General features: G+C 35.9%; 2 protein-coding genes across 5 annotated transcripts; one reads left to right on the top strand and one right to left on the bottom strand.

The window, feature by feature from the left end:
• The first annotated feature begins 13,800 nt into the window (after window positions 1–13,800).
• LOC107962802 (L-ascorbate peroxidase, cytosolic) lies at window positions 13,801–16,515 on the top strand. Of its 2 annotated transcripts, none has more exons than XM_016899328.2 (10): window positions 13,801–14,113; window positions 14,191–14,315; window positions 14,405–14,579; window positions 14,691–14,756; window positions 15,337–15,385; window positions 15,493–15,578; window positions 15,681–15,760; window positions 15,865–15,967; window positions 16,084–16,142; window positions 16,245–16,515. In XM_016899328.2, the coding sequence occupies exons 2-10, from the start codon at window positions 14,197–14,199 to the stop codon at window positions 16,258–16,260; spliced, it is 753 nt and encodes a 250-aa protein (XP_016754817.2). In that variant the 5' UTR covers window positions 13,801–14,113; window positions 14,191–14,196; the 3' UTR covers window positions 16,261–16,515. The 2 variants fall into 2 exon arrangements, with proteins under 2 accessions (XP_016754817.2, XP_016754816.2); XM_016899327.2 differs by having other exon boundaries at window positions 14,184–14,315.
• Window positions 16,516–17,521: 1,006 nt separating this feature from the next.
• LOC107962800 (NAC domain-containing protein 1) lies at window positions 17,522–19,944 on the bottom strand. Of its 3 annotated transcripts, none has more exons than XM_016899324.2 (6): window positions 19,634–19,944; window positions 19,271–19,545; window positions 18,582–18,704; window positions 18,291–18,482; window positions 17,809–18,210; window positions 17,522–17,720 (listed from the first exon to the last, which is right to left on the bottom strand). In XM_016899324.2, the coding sequence occupies exons 1-6, from the start codon at window positions 19,779–19,781 to the stop codon at window positions 17,607–17,609; spliced, it is 1,254 nt and encodes a 417-aa protein (XP_016754813.1). In that variant the 5' UTR covers window positions 19,782–19,944; the 3' UTR covers window positions 17,522–17,606. The 3 variants fall into 3 exon arrangements, with proteins under 3 accessions (XP_016754813.1, XP_016754814.1, XP_016754815.1); XM_016899325.2 differs by having other exon boundaries at window positions 18,582–18,701; window positions 19,634–19,911; XM_016899326.2 differs by lacking the exon at window positions 18,582–18,704.
• Window positions 19,945–21,901: the final 1,957 nt, after the last annotated feature.

Genomic DNA, 21,901 nt, shown 5'->3' with positions numbered 1-21,901 from the left:
TTTATTTTTGTACTATTCGTTTTTGCCACGACAGTGAAATTATCTTTGCTAGTGATTTTTTATCCTCTTCGAAAGAATTTTTTCACGTAAAATATATATATTCGTTCTTCTCCACTTTTATTATCTCGTTGTTTATACATGTTGATCCCAACATATCCTAATAGCATTCTCATTTAAAATCATCTAAATAGGGATATTGTTAATGAAAACCCAAAACTTGGAGGTCGAAAAAAACTCTCTTCAAGTGTAGCTCCTACCAACTATTCTTTGAAGAGGTGGGATAGTTCATATTTTGGTAAAATTTTAGGCCTATATTTTAGGTTGGATTGAATTTAGACAAATATAAAATATGTTAATATTATATTTAAACCTGGCCCGAATCTAACCCAACTCGGTCCATGAGCACCTTGTGTATCAGAGATTTAAACATCTCTTGATTTTTTGTTGTGTGCACCTTTACGTGTGTCTTTATTGTCTTCTTCCATAAGAAATTTTCCTTTTTCCAATTCCATTTCCCTGATGTCACAATTTTCTGGTAACTTGCATTTGCCCTCAACCCGGGTCCAAATATCTTATCACCTTTTCCATCTAATTTGACAAGCATTTTCGTTCATTGTATCCTAGCGGCCACAAATATAATAAAAGTGTGAGAGCCTCTCATATTGAAACGAGATGTTGATACATAGATCCAAAGCCAACCATAAGTGGTTCGTCGAATGGATTGTCATTTTAATACTTATGACTCCTCCACATTTGACATTCTTCAAGTTATCAACATTTATTTCAACGAGTTAAGGAAAAAAATTGACCGATCTTAATAGCATTCTCATTTGAAATTATCTAGATAGGGATATTGTTAATAAAAATCCAGAACTCAAGTGTAACTCCTACCGACTATTCTAAATCATGAATTCATCCACTTTCATTGAACCTTGAAAGGGCCAAGCTTTAGAAATGATGGCCTTGAATGGACAAATCCTAACATGTTTCTCTGCAATGACTTTCCCCACCAAGGAGAGTTCTTTTATTTTTTAAGATCCATTCATCAAGATGGAGTTCCAACATTTCCATGTCAAAGAAAAATATATTGTTTTCCGTGGTTGCTACTTGGGTAGACTTGTTCAATGCTCATGCTTTCTTAGAGATGCTTAAATACCTTTTGAATTCTCAACAAAGAAATCCAGACAAAATATTATGAGAGAGAAAGTTGTAAAAACCTTTAAAATCTTAAACCATAAAAGTGACTGATCCTGTAACAATAGAGAAAGACATCAACAAAGAAGCAAGATGACAATGGAAAATGTGAGATCTCTCTTAGACTTGAACTCTTACGGATTCAGGTTTTTCTCTAACTTGAGTTCTTATGGATTCTAGCTTTTTTCGAGATAAAAAATGTTATTGTCTCAGGCTTTCTTTGACTTTGATCATCACAAGCAAGCTTTCGGCTCGGGTGTATTTTGATAGCTTTAGAAATTAACCCTCAACATTTATAATTTTTTTTAATTTCGTCTTAATTTTAAAAGAATTAAAAAACTCACGAAAACCAAACAAAAAATAGTGATTTGGTCATACCCACCAACGGCGAAGCAACTAGTGATGACAATCGATTTTCACCTCATTGGAACTTCGTATGTTGCTGTCGGAGCTTACCTTTCCTTTGTAAGTATCAGCCATTAACAAGAACGCACTAAAGTTTGTAGCCAATATGTTGTGATTTGAAATTTGAAAGAAGAGAATAAGAGAAAAATAGAGAGAAGAAGAATTTGAATTCGGAGAATAAGAGAAAAGAGAGAAAGAAGAAGAAATTGTTCTGTAATTTTCATAACCAACTCATCCTCTTCCAACGATACAAAATGGAAAAAGTAACGGCCAATACAATCTGTCATGCTATTAGCCAACAACTATTCAAAACGAATCGTTTCATTATAGAACTAAAACACAAACAGAAATGTGCACCATTTTGACCAAACTGCTATTACTACTAAACACAACGTTTTAGCTAATTACATTTAAAGAAAAAAATAAAAACAAAACATAATTAATGACATTTTAAGTTCCAACGGTAAACTAAACTATTCCATAACAATACCCTACCCCCGAACGAGATCATTGTCCTCAAGGATCAAACTGTGGATATTGTTGATGGAGATCACTCCAGTTCTCTCAAGTGGAATCTTCTGGAAATATATCAGCCCATTCCACAAGTACTTCAGTCATAGTTGAGTTTCCCCTTTTGATCATTCTCCTATCTAAGATTCGAATTGGTTTTTTTAGCATGGAACCATCTGCATTAGTAGCTAGTAGAACAACTAAAGCCACAGTTGAACCAACATGCTTCTTAATTTGCGAGACATGGAAGGTATGTTGTATCTTAGCAGCAGCAGGTAAGGTCAATTTGTAGGCAACCTTTGCCAACTCGAGCCTCCACAGGAAAAAGGGCTAACTTATCTTGGAGCAAGTTTTTAGTTTCAAAACTGCCTCATGAAATGTTGTCTGTATGGTTGCAATTTGAAGAAAACTAGGTAATCTTTGAGAATTTATTTCCAATCTTGGAGAACTTTGTTTACTAAATGAATTTAGACTATTTGCTTGCTCAATACAATGCCAGACCATTGTTTTTATACTTACAGATAACAACTTGCTTCTCTTAACAAACTAACTAACCTTTCCAACCTTCACTAACTAATCTGCTAACTGTTCAGTTTTATTATTCTTAACATGCATCCATCTTCTCTATTGTCAAGACCCGAAGAAAATTTCTGAATCGAGCAAAAAGAGAAACCGATAACGGTTTGGTTAACACATCAGCAACTTGATCTGACGCAGGAACTTCTCCTACACAAATCGAACCATCGACAACCTTCTCACGAACAAAAAATAAATCTAACTCCACATGTTTAAACTTGGAGTGTAATACTGGATTAGCAGCAACTGCAACTGCACTAGAACTATCACACCATATATTTGGTGGAAAAACAGTCCCAATATGCAACTCTCGTAACAACGATAATAACCACAGAACATTACTTGTAACGGCAGCAAGACTTCTATATTCAGCCTCAGCTGTAGAACGCGATACCACTTGTTACTTCTTCGATGACCACGACACAGGATTAGATTCAAAGAAAACACAATACCCCGAAGTAGACCTCCGATCATCGAAATCCAACCTCCAGTTTGTATCAGAAAACCCAACTAAACAAAGAGAATCAGACCGTCGAAAAACAATTCCAAAATCAAGAGTAGCAGACAAATATCGTAATATTCTTTTAAGAGTAGCCAAATGAACTGTGGTAGGATGATGCATAAACTAACATACCCGATTAACCGCATAAGCAATATCAGGCCTAGTAAGAACCACATATTGTAACGCACCTGCCAGACTTCTGTACTCAGTTGGATCAGATAAAAAATCACCATCATTCTTAGAGATGTGCAACGAGCTAATCATGGGTGTATGAACACCTTTAGCACTTGTCAAACCGCTACGCTTCAACATATCCCGGATGTACTTCCGTTGACAAAGGTGAAGACTTTCACATGACGACCTGGTAACCTCAACTCCTAAGAAATAGTGTAACTCACCCATGTCCTTTAACGAAAATTCATCATTCAATAACTTTACACACCCGTCAATAGAAGACGCTAAACTACCAGTAATGATAATGTCATCAACATAAACAAGCACATATAGAGTGGAACCCGAGCGAACTCGAACAAACAGAGAAGCATCCGACTTAGAGCCAACAAATCTAATTTTCACAAGAAAATTTCGCAACCTCTCAAACCAAGCTTGTGGAGCCTGACGCAATCCATACAACGCCTTCTTTAGACGAAAAACCAAAGGTCTCCCATCAGAACCAAGCCTAACATATCCCGGGGGTTGCTGCATAAACACCTCACTATCAACATTACCATTTAAGAAGGCATTGTTAACATCAACTTGTCGAATTAACCACCCTTTAGTAACTGCAATGGACAAGATAACCCTTATAGTAGCAGGTTTTACAACTGGACTAAATGTCTCTTGAAAATCACATCCCGGAACTTGAGAACAGCCTTTCGCCACTAAACGTACCTTGTATCGTTCAACCGTGCCATCTGAGTTCTTCTTTACTTTAAACAACCACTTGCAACCAATAACTTTGCGACCTGATGGCATAGGAACAAGGACCCAGGTACCATTCCGAATTAAAGCGTCATACTCAGCTTGAGCAGCAGCTTGTCATTCAAGACTAGTGACAGCCTCTTCAATTGTTGATGGTTCGACAATCTCAACCACAAGAGCCTTAGGTTTGAAAATACCAGCCTTCGAACGAGTGGTCATAGGATGAATATTCACATTAGGCACCACATCTGGTCCTGTAGGGTCAGACGGAACTTGAACAACAGGTGTGGAGGACTGAGTTTCAGAATTCAAGAAATCATGATGATCATTTTCACCTTCAGTTACTATTTCATTCATTGAGGGAGTATCACGACAATTAGTATTTGTTGGACTAACATCCACTCCAGTTTGAGGACTCAGAGACCCAGATACACTAGGTGGACAAGCATTTCCAGAAGCATAATTCCTTCCCAATAAAGGATTAGTCTCAAGAATAGGAAAATAGGTAGGGATAGTACTCACCTCTCGTGACCGAGATACATTCGTTGGAGAGAGAAACCATGACTCATCAAACTCAACATGTCGCGAGACAATAATGCGACCATCCGGCAACAAACAGTGATATCCTTTGTGACAAGGACTGTAGCCCAAGAACGTACACGGTTGAGATCGAAATTCTAATTTATGACGCTGAAACGGGTGCAGAAACGGGTAGCAACAACACCTAAAGACACGCAAATGATCATAAGTAGGGTCTTACCCATAGAGCATACGATACGGTGTCTTACCATCCAGCACTGATGTGGGAAGACGATTTATTAAATGAACGGCATATGTAAACGCATACGCCCAGAATTCCATTGAAAGTCCCGCTTGAGCTAAAAGAGTAAGCCCTATATCCATAATGTGACGATGTTTACGCTCGGCAACACCATTTTGTTCAGAAGTATGCAGACACGACACACGATGAACAATGCCTTGGGACGCTAAAACCGAAGCCAATGCACGATACTCACAACCCCAGTCACTCTGAAACTACTTGATGGTCTTGCCAAATTGATTGTAAACAAGTTTCTGAAACTGAATAAAACAGGTTATAACTTGTGACTTCTGTCGAATTAGATATACCCAAGTAAATCGAAAACTCATATCTATGAACGACACATAGTACCAATTGTTATTAGAAGCAACCGAAGCAGGTCCCCATACATCAGATACAACTAACGAAAAAGGATCAGTATACTCAGTATTGGAAGCCGAAAATGGTAGCTTATGAAGTTTACCCTTTTTACAAGCAGTACAAACATCATTACTAGAAACTTTATTCATAGGAACACGACACTTATGTAAAACATTTTTAACAACAAGAGACGATGGATGTCCAATGCGCTTATGCCATAACGAAAACAACTCACTGTCTGCAGTCGAAGTCGAACATTCTACCTGAGCAGCAGACATACTAGGAACACCATCTGGTATAGAGAACCGATATAGCCCATCATGAATATGCTCCGTCAGTAAAACCTCCTGTGTCACGTTGTCCTTAACCACACAATAAGTAGAGTGAAACTCAAAAAATACCCCATTATCAGTTGCAAATTGTGATACTGACAATAAATTTTTTCGAATAGCTGGGACACATAAAACATTAGATAGCTGAAGCAACCTAGACCGTGTCGGCAAAACACTTTGACCAATAGACGATATCATTGCGGGTGTACCATCACCCATTAAAATAGAGGACTTACCTGAATAAGGAGTGGCATGCTTCAAATCGGATGGATCCTGACAAACATGATTACTGGCTCCTGAATCAGGGTTCCAAGACGACGTCCCAACTGGTCCAGGAATCGGCAAGTCAGACTCATCCCCACTCACTCTATATCGATCGAAGTTAGCATGAGAACTAGAGATCGACGGATCAGAATAATCCGATGCATGTATATCTCCCAACCTAGGAAGTCCAAAACACGGGTTTGAGGCAGAAAACACTCGCGCACGTGGCTTGGTCCGCCATGGAACTGTCGTGGTACCAATCGGATTAGCCGGATCGAGCTGAACATTATTCACAAACGGATTTGTAGGCATTGGAGGAGGAAAACTTGGCCGAACATACGGCCCAATACTTGGCCCACCATAGGACGGCACGCCAAACCCTCCATGCACACCATCAATTGGCCCACCAGCGTGCGGCCCAGAAGTTGGAGGCCTCTGTTCATCATGCGGCTTAGGCCACCCATTTGGCCCAACTTGCTGACCTCCACGCTGCACATTGTAGCCTGCTTTAGCACCCTAATTTTGACCAAATTCTTTTGCATTTTGACCAGGTCCAACAGCACACCAATTTTGACCAACTTCTTTTGCATTTTGACCAGGTCCAACAGAACCCCAATTTTGACCAAATTCTTTTGCATTTTGACCAGGTCCAACAGCACACCAATTTTGACCAAAGTCTTTTTGCATTTTGACCAGGTCCAAAATAATTTTGACCTGTAGTACAATTAACTTGATTAGACCCATAAAGCTATTGAGCAAAGTTAGAAAGCTTAGGCCGAGTATTTGGGAGAGATGACCAGCCACCATCGCTGGAGTTAAAATTCATCGTCTGGTCTTGCGGCGGAAGGGACACCGGAGACGACTCATCACGATGATACATGTAATAATATTTTTGATCCACGTGTCCAAACCGAGAGCAGATCTGACACTGAAGTCGCGACCAAAACGTCCGTCCACGATCGCGCACGCCCGATCGTCCTCCTCGCGACGAACCATCCATAGGAACATCCTCCACTAGATTAGCAGCATACACCACCTCTTGACTGGTCTGAGCATGCCGTGTTTCACATTCAAGTAACGCCTCAACCAATCGTAGAAACGGCAACGGAGTCGGAGACAATGAAGCCGACGAGACGACGCCTTTAAACTCAGACGGAAGCCCCGCAAGAAGCACCGCCGTCCTTTCTACCATTGAAATGGAAGATCCAGAGGATTCCAACATAGCACACACACGTTTTAACTTTGCAACATAATATCGGATTGACATGCTTCATTTCTTGAGTGAGTGAAGCTCATGACGTAAATGCGACTGCCGTTGATCGGAATCGGCCGCAAACATTTCCAACGCCATGTTCCACACATCCTTCGCCAACTGAACATCCATAAAGGATGAAAGAATGGAGGAACTAATAGTGGAAAGAAGCCAGGACGTGAGAAGATTGTCCTGCTGTTGATACACGGACGCCACGGGATTTACCACAAGTGTACCATCCGACGCTTCCACAAACCTCGATGGCACAGCAATAGAACCATCAAGAAAACCAAACTGATTATAGCCATTAACAATGAATCTCACCTGTTGCTTCCATTGAAGAAACGAACCTTCATCGAGTTTCACAACATCATGTCGAGGAAGTGAATTTACCATACATTTAGCAGTGAACACAGATCCAGGAACGTCAACAGAGTCAGACGCAGCAGAGTGTGTCGTTGCCATGATCAGTAACACCAAGCAACTGATACCATGAAGAAAACTAGGTAATCTTTGAGAATTTCTTTCCAATCTTAGAGAACTTTGTTTACTAAATGAATTTAGACTATTTGCTTGCTCAATACAATGCCAGACCATTGTTTTTATACTTACAGATAACAACTTGCTTCTCTTAACAAACTAACTAACCTTTCCAACCTTCACTAACTAATCTGCTAACTGTTCAGTTTTATTATTCTTAACACAATTTGACATACACTCAATTGCCCACCTCAAATTCCTTATCAGATCTCTTCCTGTCAACTATCTGTTTCATTCGTTCTTGTGATCTTTTAAGATAAAATCACAACAGACTTCTCAAAGCCTCTATATGTTGAAGACTCATATCCACTCCAGCCACTCGAGAAACTTCTGTTAAATAAGGTAAGTGAACTAGTGGTTCATGTTCATATAGGGCCTCGTATGGGGTCATGTGAATCGTAGAATGGTAAATGGTATTGTACCACCACTCTGCTAGAGGCAACCAATCAACCCATTTAGAAGGCTTCTCTCTAGACATACACCGCAGGTAGCTCTCAATACATTTATTTAGAGCTTCAGTTTGTCAATCTATTTGAGGGTAATAAGCAGTAGACAAATACAGTTGTGTACCTAGATATTTGAACAGATCCTACCAAAAATGGTTCAAAAATACCTTATCCCTATCAGAGACAATGCACTCAGGAGCACCATGGAGTTTGTAAATTTGTTGGAGGAACTCATAGGCCACTGATGCAGTAGTGAAGGGATGGTGCAATACCATGAAATGACCATATTTGGTCAATTTATCCACCACTACTAAGATAGTACTCTTACTTCGAGAGACTGGTAATCCTTCCACAAAGTTCATACTTATGTCTGAACAGCCCTTTGTATAAATGGGTAAGGGATGTAGTAGTCTAGGATAAGCTGAAGTATCTCCTTTACACCTTTGGCAGACTTCACATTCTCTAGTCCATCTTCAAACATCTTTAGATAACCCCTTCTAATATACAATGCTAGCCAACATGTGTCTAGTAGCCTGAGTTCCAGAATGTCCACCAATAGCTTCTCCATGAAATAGATCAAAAAGGGTCCTTTTTAGTGTTGTGTTACTGCCCACCACTACCTTCCCTTTCATTTGAAGAAGAATTTCATCCCAAGAAAATTTAGGATGTACTTGTGGATGTGACTGAAGTTTTTGGCATAGTTTTTGAACTTGTGGATCTTGAGTGTATGACTTTAAAATTTGAGACCAAATGTTTGACCAAGTGAGGTTGGCATGGCCTAAGTATTGAAACAATTGGCCCTCCAGCACATGAGGTCTTCAAGACAGAGCATCAGCCATAATATTCTGAGTTCCCTTCTTATAAGCAATGAAAAAATCATATCCAATCATATTACCCACTCACTTTTGCTGATAAGGTGTAATGGTATGTTGATCTGATAGGAATCAAAGGCTTTGTTGATCAATTTTGATCTGAAAGTGTCGACCCACCAAATAAAGATGCCACTTTCTAACTGCCATAATTACTACCATCATCTCTTTATCATAAATCGACAATGCTTAGCGTCTAACACCTAAAAGCTTTGTGGAAATAGGCTATAGGTCTCCTTTTTTTGTTGCAGCACTGGCCCAACACCTTGTCCACTCGCATCAGTTTTTACACAAAAATTTTCTTGAAAACCAAGCAACACTTATATAGGTGTCTTGCAAATAGCTTCTTTAAGTTGATAGAATGAAGATTGAACAATTTTATCCCACTTCCAAGGAGTTCCTTTCTTGAGAAGACTAGTTAGAAGAACAGCCAAAATACCATATCCTTTAATAAATCTCCTGTAATACCCCGAGAGTCCTAAGAAACCTCTCAATTCATTCACTAATTGAGGTGTTGGCCAAGATAAAACTCCTTCTACCTTAGTTCTATCCATAGTAACAGTTTCAGTAGCAATGGTATAGCCCAAATACTCTACTTGTGTTGTGCCAAAACTATATTTAGAATTTTTGGCATAAAACTAATTATCCTTCAGCAATGTAAGAACCTCTCTTAAATGTTTCAAGTGGTCTTACCAATCTCTAGAGTAGATGAGAATGTCATCAAAGAAGACATGACTGATCTTCTCAGTAATGACTTAAACATTTGGTTCATTAAGGATTTAAAACTAAAGGGAGCGTTGGTCAAGCCAAAAGGCATAATCATAAACTCATAATGTCCCTCATGCATTCTAAAAGTAGTTTTGTAGATGTCTGGCTCTAACATTCTGATTTGGTGGTACCCTGATCTAAGATCTAGCTTACTGAAGAAATTGGCTTTTCCTAGCTCATCCAGAAGTTCCTCAATCACAAGAATATGAAACTTATATTTGATGGTGAGTTAATTTAGTTGTCTATAATCAACACACATTCTTCAGCTCCTATTTTTCTTTTCCACCATGACAATTGGTGATACAAAAGGGCTAGTGTTATTCCTTATCACCCCTGCTTGCAACATTTCCTGAAACAACTTCTCAATATTAGTTTTCTGAACAGCGGAGTACCTGTAAGGCTTGATTCTCACCACTTGGTTCTCATCCAGTAAAGGTATCATGTGGTCATGTGATCTGTTAGGAGTGAGGCCCTTAAGAGTTTAGAAAACATCATCAAATTCGTTCAACAGGTCTTGTAACTCCTGAGGCAGATTACCTTGAGGAAGAGATAAAGCTACTTAAGTGCATATAGAAAACAACATATGACAAATACCATTTTCTACCAAACTGGAGTATTTAAAAAACTTGTCACCAGGGAAAGTTGAAGAGATCCTAGTGGAATTCTACTAAGGTTACGTTGGTGACCCTAGACTGAAACTACATAATTAAGAAGTTGAAATTCCATATTATAGACCTTAAGGAAGATAGCCATTGAATACCAATGATGAGATCACATCATTTAACAAGAAGTACTAAGAAGTGGTAGTGAACTGATACCTCTGAACTTCCCAAATAACAACCCTACAAATGCCTTGAGTGAACATACTCCCTCCATTAGCAATCATTAACTTCATCTTATCAACTATTTCCACTGATAAGTGTAACTTTTTGGTCAATTTAGAGTCAATAAAATTGTGTGTAGTCCTTGAGTCAATCAACATAATTACCTCTAAAAATTGATTCAAGTTGCCAACCTTATAGTTTGATGCCCCTGTGTCATTTTCAGTGCATGAAGAGATAAGGGAGGTCCGTTTTCACTGCTTTCATAGTCAAGTTGCTTAGGACAATCCCGAAAGTTCTCAACAGTAGGACAGTATCAACCAATCAACAAATGGCTCAATCACAAGCTGGTACATTTGTTATTTGTTACACTTGTGACCTGAAGTGTACTTAGAGGTACACTAGAAACAAAGCCCATTTTTCCTCTTATCTTCCCTCTCTGTTTGGGACAAGGTCCTAGTGGGCAACTTAAAATTGACACTGGCACTAGGGGCTCATCCTGTAACATTGGATCCAGTTAACAAACCAAATGATTTGAACCATTGATAAGGTTGCTTAACAAACCCCACGCTGCCCTCTTGTGAGTTTGGAAACAAGGTTTTATAATGTCCTACCCCACCACTAGAACCCATGTGTTTCCTAGGATTGCCCCCAACTACGTTTTCTACTTGCTTAACTATCAAATAACCATCAATTAAATTCTGAGGTTTAAACAGCTTAAGGTATTGACCAATCTCAGCTCGTAAGTTACTAATGAATATACTCAAAGGTCAAAGCATAAGATTCAGGGAGGTGAATTTGATTTAGTAAACTCACAAATTGGTCATGAAAGTGTTCCACGGTTCCACATTGCTTGAGAGACCACCTTAAGCCCTTTAGCATAAGTTTCCCAGGATAATTAGTGAAGACCACCTTGCCTCTGAGTGAAAAAATGGTGCCAATCTAAGGCCTTCCCTTCCAAATGAAGCATAACCATACACACCTTAGCTTGATCCCCTATACCCTTAGCCTCAAAATATTGCTCTAACTTCAACCACCATCCTAAAAAATCCAACCTATCGAAATGGGGACAATCAAACTTAACCTGTTTGGCAGTGGACTCTACACTACTAACACGAGAGTATGATCCTAGATCTAATTATGGTGACAATATATAATTGGCTCTTTAGGAGGAAAACCAGGTAGAGGTTCCCTTAAAATGCCCTTACCCTTGCTTCGTCCGAAATTGGTAGCGCTTGAAGTTTGTGGCTTCCCCAATAATTGTTCCAAAAGAGAATAAAATTCAGTTCGCATATCATTCTTGAAACTTTACTGAAAATCCTTAAATCTTCCATCCATCTTCACTTCAATATCCACCCTGAACTGAGACATTTTCTATTGCAACCGAGCCATGTCTTTTTGTAGTCGAATAGTAACTCCTTCGCTGGCCATAAGGAATGTAGCAACTCTGATACCCTTATTGTGATTCGAAATTTGAAAGAAGAGAAGAAGAGATAAATAAAGAAAAGAAGAAGTAGAAGAATTCAAATTTAGAGAATAAGAGAGAAGAGAGAAAAAAGTAGAATCTATTCTGTAATTTTTATAACCAGCTCATCTTCCTCCAGCGGTACAAAAAGGAAAAAGTAATGGCCAATACAGCCCGTCACGCTGTTAGCCAACAACTGTTCAAAACGAATCGTTTCACTATAGAACTAAAACACAAACAGAAATGTGCACTATTTTGACCAAGCTGCTATTACTACTAAACATAACGTTTTGGCTAATTGCACTTAAAGAACAGAATTAAAACAAAACATAGCTAACTGCACTTAAAGAACAGAATTAAAACAAAACATAATTAACGACATTTTAAATTCCAACGGTAAACTAAACTATTCCATAACACAATACGTTAAAGACTGGCTTCAAAAGATGCTCGACAATTAATCGCCACTCAAATAAGAAAAAAGACCCAAGAGAGTAAGGAAAAATATAATCATGAATTTTGACTTGATTTGTAAAAAAAAATGAAGATTTGGGTTTTTTTTTTTTTGCTTTTACTGCACGGTAAATGTTAGTGGTTAATGTGAGGAATTCTTATTTAAGTCTTTTGATTGGTTCATAGATTTATATCTGGTTTCAAATTAGATAGAAAAAATATATTTTCTCCCTAGAACCATCATTTGAGATCAAGAATTTTTAGAAGAAGATAGTCGTTCGAGTATTTTCATGGAATCAAGTAATAACTAGTTTTTTCTTAAGGTTTGCGTATTTCATTTCTACCTTTTTCTAAAAGAAGTTCAACAAATCCTAAATCTACGACAAAAACTTGAAAGTTTCGCCGTCTTCCACCGCTCAAAAGGTAACCACTGCAGTATATGAAATTCACCCACACCGACCACATTTCCAACGCATTATCCCCTCCCCTTGTCGCCTCGACTTTTCCTTCTATTCGATTTTGTAAATTTTGCAGGTTTTTTTAAAAAAATTTCGTCATATACATTTTTAGTTTTTTTTTTGTGTATATTGTATGACGTTTTATACTATTTTTTTTATAATTTAATTATTAAGTGCTAAATACATTATTATATAAATTTTAAAACTGCCGCACCATCAATTTATCATAAACTTAAACGATGAATTTAGTTTTTTTTAAATTTTTATAATTAAGTGAATACCAATACCGTTTACTTATTTTAAAATCAAACTAGCAGTAGTTAATAGACAAAATCACCTTATTACAAGCTAATATTGAACTTTTAGTTGCTTTTTATGCCACCACGTTTAGTTTGACCACTAAATTATCACTTTTCATGCAACCATATTTTAAATATCTCATATTTAATATTTATTTTCATATACTATAAAGTATAAACTTACTTTTCAGTTTTTTTTCCTAATTTAGAATAATTAAAAATAAAAATTGAATATATCAAACTAAATTGGTTTTTAAAAATAATTTTTTTATTTCTTAATATTTTAACAGAACAAATCTAATCTAATCATTAATTTTTTTTTATTTTATAAACTCATTAAATGAATAGATAGTGGCCACAAACGTGATTTATTTGCGAGATATTAAAATCATATCTTAGAAATAGATGGGTCATAAACGTTGGCGTACCTAGCCCGCTGTTGTAATAATCGCTTCAATTCAAAAGGCATCTTCTTTATTTCAAGGTGTTCACACTGAGTGTGAGTACATATATATATATTTTAATCCAGATGTTTCTATTAAATTCGCTCTCCCTAAATCCCGTCGAATTTTCCAAATAAAATAAATAGTTTTTTTTTCTGAGAAAAAATATTGACCAATCTTTTTCTTCGAAAGTGAAAAAGAAAAAACAAAAATCAGCCCACCTAATCCACAATCACAGCCGTACATCAATAATTTTCAACCCACATCAAAGCCGTCCATTCTCAAAACTAACACCATTTCCGCTCTTCACTCCCCCATATATATCCTCCTCCTTTTCACCAGAGTGTGCTTGTGCTCAACTCGTGTACATCGCGTGGCTTTCCTATCTTCATTTCATCGCACTCTCCGACGAAAGGTTCGTTTTCGATCTGAGTTTGGAACCTGTTTTGGAGATTGTTGATATGATTTGAATGTTTTTTTTGTAGAAACCAGAGAAAAATGACCAAGTGTTACCCAACCGTTAGCGAGGAGTACCAAAACGCCGTTCAAAAGGCTAAGAGGAAGCTAAGAGGTCTCATCGCTGAGAAGAACTGTGCTCCACTCATGCTCCGTCTAGCGTAAGCTTCTCTTTTTTCTATCGTCTGATTTGAAATTTGGTATTGAGATCCGTGAAGCTGATAGGCCTTACGGTGATGGGTGGGGACAGGTGGCACTCAGCTGGAACTTTTGATGTCAAGACCAAGACCGGAGGTCCATTCGGAACCATGAAGCAACCTGCTGAGCTCGCTCATGCTGCTAACAACGGTCTCGATATTGCAGTCAGGCTTCTCGAGCCGATCAAGGAGCAGTTCCCTATCCTTTCATACGCTGACTTCTATCAGGTATCTAACTCTTGATCGGATTTTCTGTTCTTGCTTTCAGATTTAACCGATTTATGTTTGAGGGTTTGACTGGTTTTGACTGTATTCTTTTTGGCGTTTTAAAATTTGTAGCTTGCTGGTGTTGTTGCTGTTGAGATCACCGGTGGGCCTGAAGTTCCATTCCATCCTGGAAGAGAGGTGAGTCTTAATCTCTAATACACACTACTTTCAGCAACAGTTAATGTATGATTCAATGATGTGGTCTGGTTAGTGTATAATGCTGTGCTTTTAGGATATATCCCCAAATTACATATTATCTTCGACTCAATATGCAATGTGATACTTCTGATTTGGTGTAGTTATACGCTGAAAACTTTGATTTTAATTTAATTATAGAGCATAGACATTTAAACGACAAATAAATAAATTATTATTATGTCGGATGAATATTATTATTTGTTCATATGATAAAACGATGGCACATAAGTAACTGGATAAATGGTCCCAAAATTTTTTGTATGCAGTTGCTCCAAATCAATATTTTTGTATCGCATTATACAATGAATCAAAGTTTAGTTTTGGGATTTGTCAGTTAGTTTCTGTAGATTTTCTTCATTATAAAATGGTTAAATGTTAAAGCATGGTTTATTTTTTTGAGCAACAACACTTAAATGGATTTTAATTGAGTTGTTCAATTGTTCTTAATAGTGTTGTCAACTCTTAACTGTGTATTTCAATGTTACTGTATTTACCTAGAGGTGTTTGGAAATAAATGCAGGACAAGCCTCACCCACCACCTGAGGGTCGTCTTCCCAATGCTACTGAGGGTTAGTCTATACGATTTGTCTTCTAATGTTGTTGTTCTATTGAGAATTAAAACACGGCTCAGTGTCTGTAATGATCTTGGTTTAATCTTTTGAAAAATATTTTGCAGGAGCTGATCACTTGAGGCAGGTGTTTAGTCATCAAATGGGTCTTAGCGACCAGGACATTGTTGCTCTTTCTGGTGGCCACACCCTGGTCTGTTCTAAAATATTAAATTGTCTTGTTTTCTTGAAGTTTGCAATGTTGAAATTTCCTATCCACTTACAATGATATATGTTTTCTTTGCTTTCGATGCAGGGAAGGTGCCACAAGGAGAGGTCTGGATTTGAGGGACCATGGACTACCAACCCTCTTATCTTTGACAACTCTTACTTCAAGTGAGTTTCTGTTTTTATGAGTTGTGGGTTTCTCCCTTGAGTTGTGATGAACAATTTGTCCTAGAATTGATTTAAGTTTATGCTAATCGGATAATATATTATAGGGAGCTCTTGACTGGAGAGAAGGACGGCCTGTTACAGCTGCCAACTGACAAAGTTCTCCTTTCCGACCCTGTTTTCCGTCCATTGGTCGACAAATATGCGGCTGTACATAACTCTTTCCTTCTGACATCTTTTCTATCCATTACAACGAATCAAGATTTTGATACAATCACCAATTAAAAAGTTAAATGTTAATTCTGATTATCATCTCTTCTTTGCAGGATGAGGATGCTTTCTTTGCTGATTACACTGAAGCTCACCTGAAGCTCTCGGAGCTAGGGTAATCTTTGCATTCATTTCTACTCGACGCTCAGTTATGTTGTACTTGATTTCAATTTTGTTTATGAGAAGTACTGATAGTATCTATTCCGTCTACTTCCAGATTTGCTGATGCATAAGCTGATGATTGCATAAGAAGAAGAAGCCAACAACACAATCCTACAAAGACGTTTTAGGTTTTGTTTTCTCTCTAAAGTTGGCTTAAGGAATGAATTTGGGTGGTTTTATTTGGGGAGATTCCGGAGACAAGTTATTCTCGACAATTTCTTCTGAAGTCACATTCCCCATCTTGTGTCATTAATCGTCGTTTGTAGCTCTTGCATTTGCTTTCTTCCCCATTGTGGACATTAATTAAATTTCATATTAGCTCTTCATCATTTAAACTTTAAAGATTATCAAATTTAACTTAAACAAGTTAAGGATGTTTCTTTGAGAATTTACCTCTCTTTGAATGAGCAAACTCACCAAATTCCTCTATTTAACCAGTCCAAGACTTACCTTGTTCAAAGTTCCACCATCCACGCATATCCATTCTTTTTCTTTAAAACATATAACAACCCATAATCATGTTCATGAAGGAATCTTGTAAACTAACCTTAAATAACCATTTTAGGGATGACAAAAATGCATTTTCTTACTTCATTCTTCACTTCTTCACGCTAGCTCAAGCCCTTTTTCACTAGCTCATGAAAACCCTTACTTCCAATGGTAAAGATGATGATGGAACCATGCTGGGAAATGAGTTTTCTACAAGATATTAACAAGAAAATAACTGGGGTTGTGTAGATTTTTGGTTGGATTAGTGAGAAGAAATGAGAAGAGAAAATTTTATCTTCTTCCATGGGAAGGGCCAGCAAAGAGTGAGGAAAAAGATGAGCACTTCTCATCTTTTCTTTCTTTTATTTACACTACAAAGAAATTGTTATATACTGACGCTACAAACACGTCGCTAAAGATAAAAAGCTGTCTCTTTTAAGTTCAGAAATCACGATCAAAAAGGCTACTCCGATGAAAATTACCCGTTGGTAGATGTACCATCAGTATACACTTTCGTTGACAGAAAATGTGATCGTCAGAATAGGTTTAATGACCCATACTGACAACAGAAGCGCCACTAAAATAAAAACTGTCAGTATAGGTACTGTCTGCCATTGGTGATATGCGCATATATATAGTTACAAACATGTCCGTCTAATGACAGTCTGGACCGTCAGTTAAGAATCTTGTTAATATAGATATTCTGACTGTTTATCTGTTTAGGGTTAAATTCTAAATTTATCCTTAAGTATATAGCAGCAGTATAACTTGTTAGGATCCAAGGGTTAATTTTGTAATCTCAATTAATAATATTAATTTATTTATATTTTTTGCTCAAGATACTTCATATAAAAACCAACTAAATCAGAAACATCATAAAAACATAATCATAACATAAACCTGATGCATAACCCAAACCAACTAGTCACTAATCATCAACTAAACCAAATACATGGCAGTTCGAGTTATTAGTTGCCTCTGGCTCTGCTAATAACTCACCAAACAATGATCTGCTATATGATCCATTGTTATATAACAATTCCTGAAACATAGACAAAAATAGGTTAGTTCTTTGCATTTTTTATTTTTACATTTTGCATCGATAAATGATTACGAGAGATAGATTTTACTGCTGAAATTGTGTCTTCTTCAACGAGATACTTTAGGTTAGAAGGCATTTCGAAGCCCTCATGCACATCAACTATATTATGTTGATTGCTTCTTTCATTAGCGACGGTTTCATCATAGCTAATAACAGACATTTCGGTGCCCTCTTCTACAACAACTATATTATGTTGATTGCTTCTTTCATTAGTAACGGTTTCATCATAGCTAATGATAGGCGTTTCGATGCCCTTTTCCGCAACAACTATATTATGTTGATTGCTACTTTCATTAGTGATGGTTTCGTCGAAGCTAGTGATAATTAAGTTGCAAGACTCGTCATCTTGTTCAATGGTGCTATACAGATCTTGAACCCAATTATTGTCCTCAAGTCCATTTTGATACACCTTAAAAATGTGCGAAGGTACCTGAAGGAGAGAAATACAAATTAGTTTTAGATAGTCATCTTCAACATCATCCACATGGATAATCGATTCACGCATCTTACTTCTGGGATTGCATCCTCTGCAACATGGTTTACGAAATTAGTTGATATATTTGGGCCTTCATCTTCATCAACTATATTATGTTGATTGCTTCTTTCATCACCATATGTATCGACGGTGCGGCAACGGTTATGAACATCTTTATGGTTGTTAGATGCTTCCGGATCACTTGACCCGTTAGGGTCTAGGATGTCCTGACCGTAGGAAAAGAAATGGTGATTGTGAATATCCGCATCATAATCGAGATTGGAAACTGAATGAAGAAATGAAACATAAAGAATCTAAGTTCTAACCTCTAATAGTGCATTGTTTGCTACATGATTTTCTAAATCAGAAAGAGAATACTGATCTAATTGACCGGCTTCTTTACTGGAAATGTTTGTCTTTTTCTTCAGTTTACAAAGTTTGAAAGTCTTCTACACAAATTGGAGGACAAAAATATATGTATTGGTGAAATGAAAGCTCATGAATGAATATAAAAGACAACTATATAGATATTGTAGAGAGGAGACCAACTTTTTTCGAAGAAGTTTTTGAGAGCTGATGGATCTCTCAACGGATTGATATTATTCTTAATCAGGGTTTTATCTCTCGACTCTATAGAGTGCCCGAAGCGGGCAAGCGGTAGGTTTAATAGAATAAGAGCTCTTTATCAGATCAGACCATGTGTGATACAAAACCACCTATCAAGAAGATGTGAGCCCATGTTCTTAAATGGTATCAATAATTAATTGGTTGTATATTTGCCCATTAATGCTATTTAAGGATTTGGGTTCAAACTCTACTAAGGGTGGATGCACATGGCTCCTTGGTGAGCCACAGCTCCATCCAATAAATTGCTCCTATTTTATTGAACATGCAGCTTTAAATGAATAATATTGACCTGTTGAGAAATTAATCGGCTCCCAATGACGATACTTCAAAAGCTTCTCTAACAAGTCGACCCCTTAACACACACATAGCAGTGGGAAAGATTACTTACTTGATGAGAATTAGTTGAGTCAAGCATAGCTTTGAGTTCATACTCATGCATAACCCAACAAATTTTATCATTGCATTGGCCTTTATAGAAAAGCAAAGTCTTCTTGTTTCCAATCTCCATTCCGGTTTCAGAGTTAACTATCTTACGAGCTTTGCCGGTAATCTTCCAATACCCCTCCAGAGTGGTCCGGCTAACTAGTTTACTATTCCGATACTTATATTTTGGTGGGTACATAAAGTACCACAATCGATCCCCTGTCTGCAACACTGAACGCCCTGAAAAACAACCGCACACACACACGCTTATTCTTTTTAAAGATTTTCATATCCTGAACATGAATATTTCGAAGAAGAGATTATATACCGGGTAATTCCCAAGGCTCGAACTCGCAGATATCCGGGATTTCGGCAATAACTTGGACCAGAGAATCACGGTTGAAGGTTTTGATTTGCAGGTATTCAATGAGTTCTTCATCAGTTGGGTGGAATCTGAATCCCTTCACCATATTCATTCTTTTTCATGAGATTGCTAAATGAAACTCAAAAAAACAAAGAAAAGGGTTGAAGAAGATGATGAAACAAAGAATGAATTTAAGAGAGCATAGGGGTGCATGTATACATAGCGAGAGAGCCAGATATAGAAACCACTCCTTGCTTGCTAAGTTGCAGTACAATAGAAAAGTATCTCAACTTTTTTTTATTGGGTTTAGTCCCTCTATTATGTTAATTTTAAAATTTGAGATTTAATCTATTTTGATATAATTTTGATCTATTATATTATTAGTAGGTTCAAATTCATAAGTTGTCAATGAAAAATAAAGTGGATGCTACTTTTATCATTATTCATTCGCATAATCAAGGGTCATTTGAAGATTAAATCAATGATAAAATAGAGTGTTTAAAGCTATTTAATAAATAAATAAATTATCACTTCAGTGATAGCAACTAATGGTGTTATTAATTTGGACTTGCTCATAAAATTATAAAATTAAAAAAATCAAATTATGAATAATTAAAGTAAAGAAAATGAATTAAAAGAGGGACTAAATCCATAATTAGACCTTGAATTTTATGTCAGAAAGCGTAGGTCCATCAGTACTTACTTACTACTTACTGATAACATAGCATAAATTTTATTTGTTTATGTTGAAGCATTTTTCATAACAAAATATATTCTATCGAAGAAATATGTAAAAGTTCGTAACAAGATATAATTTCGCGCGTAAGTAGTACTTTTTTAAGTCAAGTCAAACTATGAGCAAAAGAAAGGAAGATTCTAGACCACCTATACTTTTTTGGAAAAAAAAATTAGCCCCTATATTTTTATTTTGTGAAATTTAAATTTTTTATTTTTCAAATTAAAATTTAAGTCTAACTATTAATACTATTTTTTTTTGTTAAATTTATTACTATGACATTTTTTATTAAAAAATAATCACTAAAAAATGACTTGTAATTAGCTCAAATTTAATAAAAAAATATAACAGTTTTAATAATTAATTTTAAATTTTAAATCTGAAAAATAAAAAAATAAAATTCTATAAAATAAAAATATTAAGACTAAATTCTCAATTTTTGAAAAATACAAAAGCTTATGATATATTTTAAATTTTTTTATTAATTAGTCTTAATTCTTTTTCTTACTTTGACTATTGATATTCAATTTTTAGTTATATTATGATAAAAAAATAGTTAAATTGTTATTTTTTAAATAATTAAATCGTTAAATTTTTTTATGGAACTGATACTTGACAGTTCATATATAATTCGTTGCTAGCATGAATACTTAATTGACGAAAAATTTTGAATTATTAATATAATAAAATTTGCAGAATTGGTTCTGAATTTTGTTCAAATTACTTTGATTAACTAAATTCTGTAATTCGTTTATTTTGTTGAATTTTCTTGTCATAAATTTAATTCATTTATTTTAAAAAAATTCATAACAAAATATATTTTATCAAATATTATATAAAATCATAACAAAATATAACTTTGTGAATAAGTATTACTTTTGAGTGAATTCAACGATGTGCAAGGAATGGATGATTCTAGACCATCCTTTGTTTTGTAGTTGTTAATGGAGAGAACATTTTTTTTAAGCTCAAAATGTGCTTATAGTCCCTGTATTTTTTAAAAATTGAGAATTTAGTCTTTTTATTTTCTAAATTTTAAATTTTAGGTCTGATGTTAAGTAAAATTAAAATTTTGTAAAATTGATTCCTGTGGCATTTTGAAATTAAAAAAAAAATTCTCATTTCATAGCCACATAATTAACTTGAATTTAACAAAAAAAAAACAGTTTTAACGATTGAACCTGAATTTTGAAATTTAAAAAGTAAAGACATTAAATGCCTAAAACTACAAATACAAAGACTAAATTCCTAATTTTTAAAAAGTAAAGAGACTATAGGTATATTTTAACCTTTCTTTATAGTTTAGTTTTAATTTTTTTTTGTTGATTCTTAACCTTCAATTTAAAATCAAATTGTTTTTTTATGAAAAAGTTGATTAAATTATAGCTTGATAGTTCATACATAATGAACATGAAGAATTATTTCAAGGATTTTTTTAATTTTTAAATTTTTAATAACTCAATAAACTCTTTTTTTTTAATTTTATTAATGCTGGC

Source organism: Gossypium hirsutum, chromosome D08 (genome assembly GCF_007990345.1).
Source record: "Gossypium hirsutum isolate 1008001.06 chromosome D08, Gossypium_hirsutum_v2.1, whole genome shotgun sequence".
Taxonomy (NCBI): domain Eukaryota; kingdom Viridiplantae; phylum Streptophyta; class Magnoliopsida; order Malvales; family Malvaceae; genus Gossypium; species Gossypium hirsutum.
This window is presented reverse-complemented; position numbering and strand designations above follow the sequence as displayed.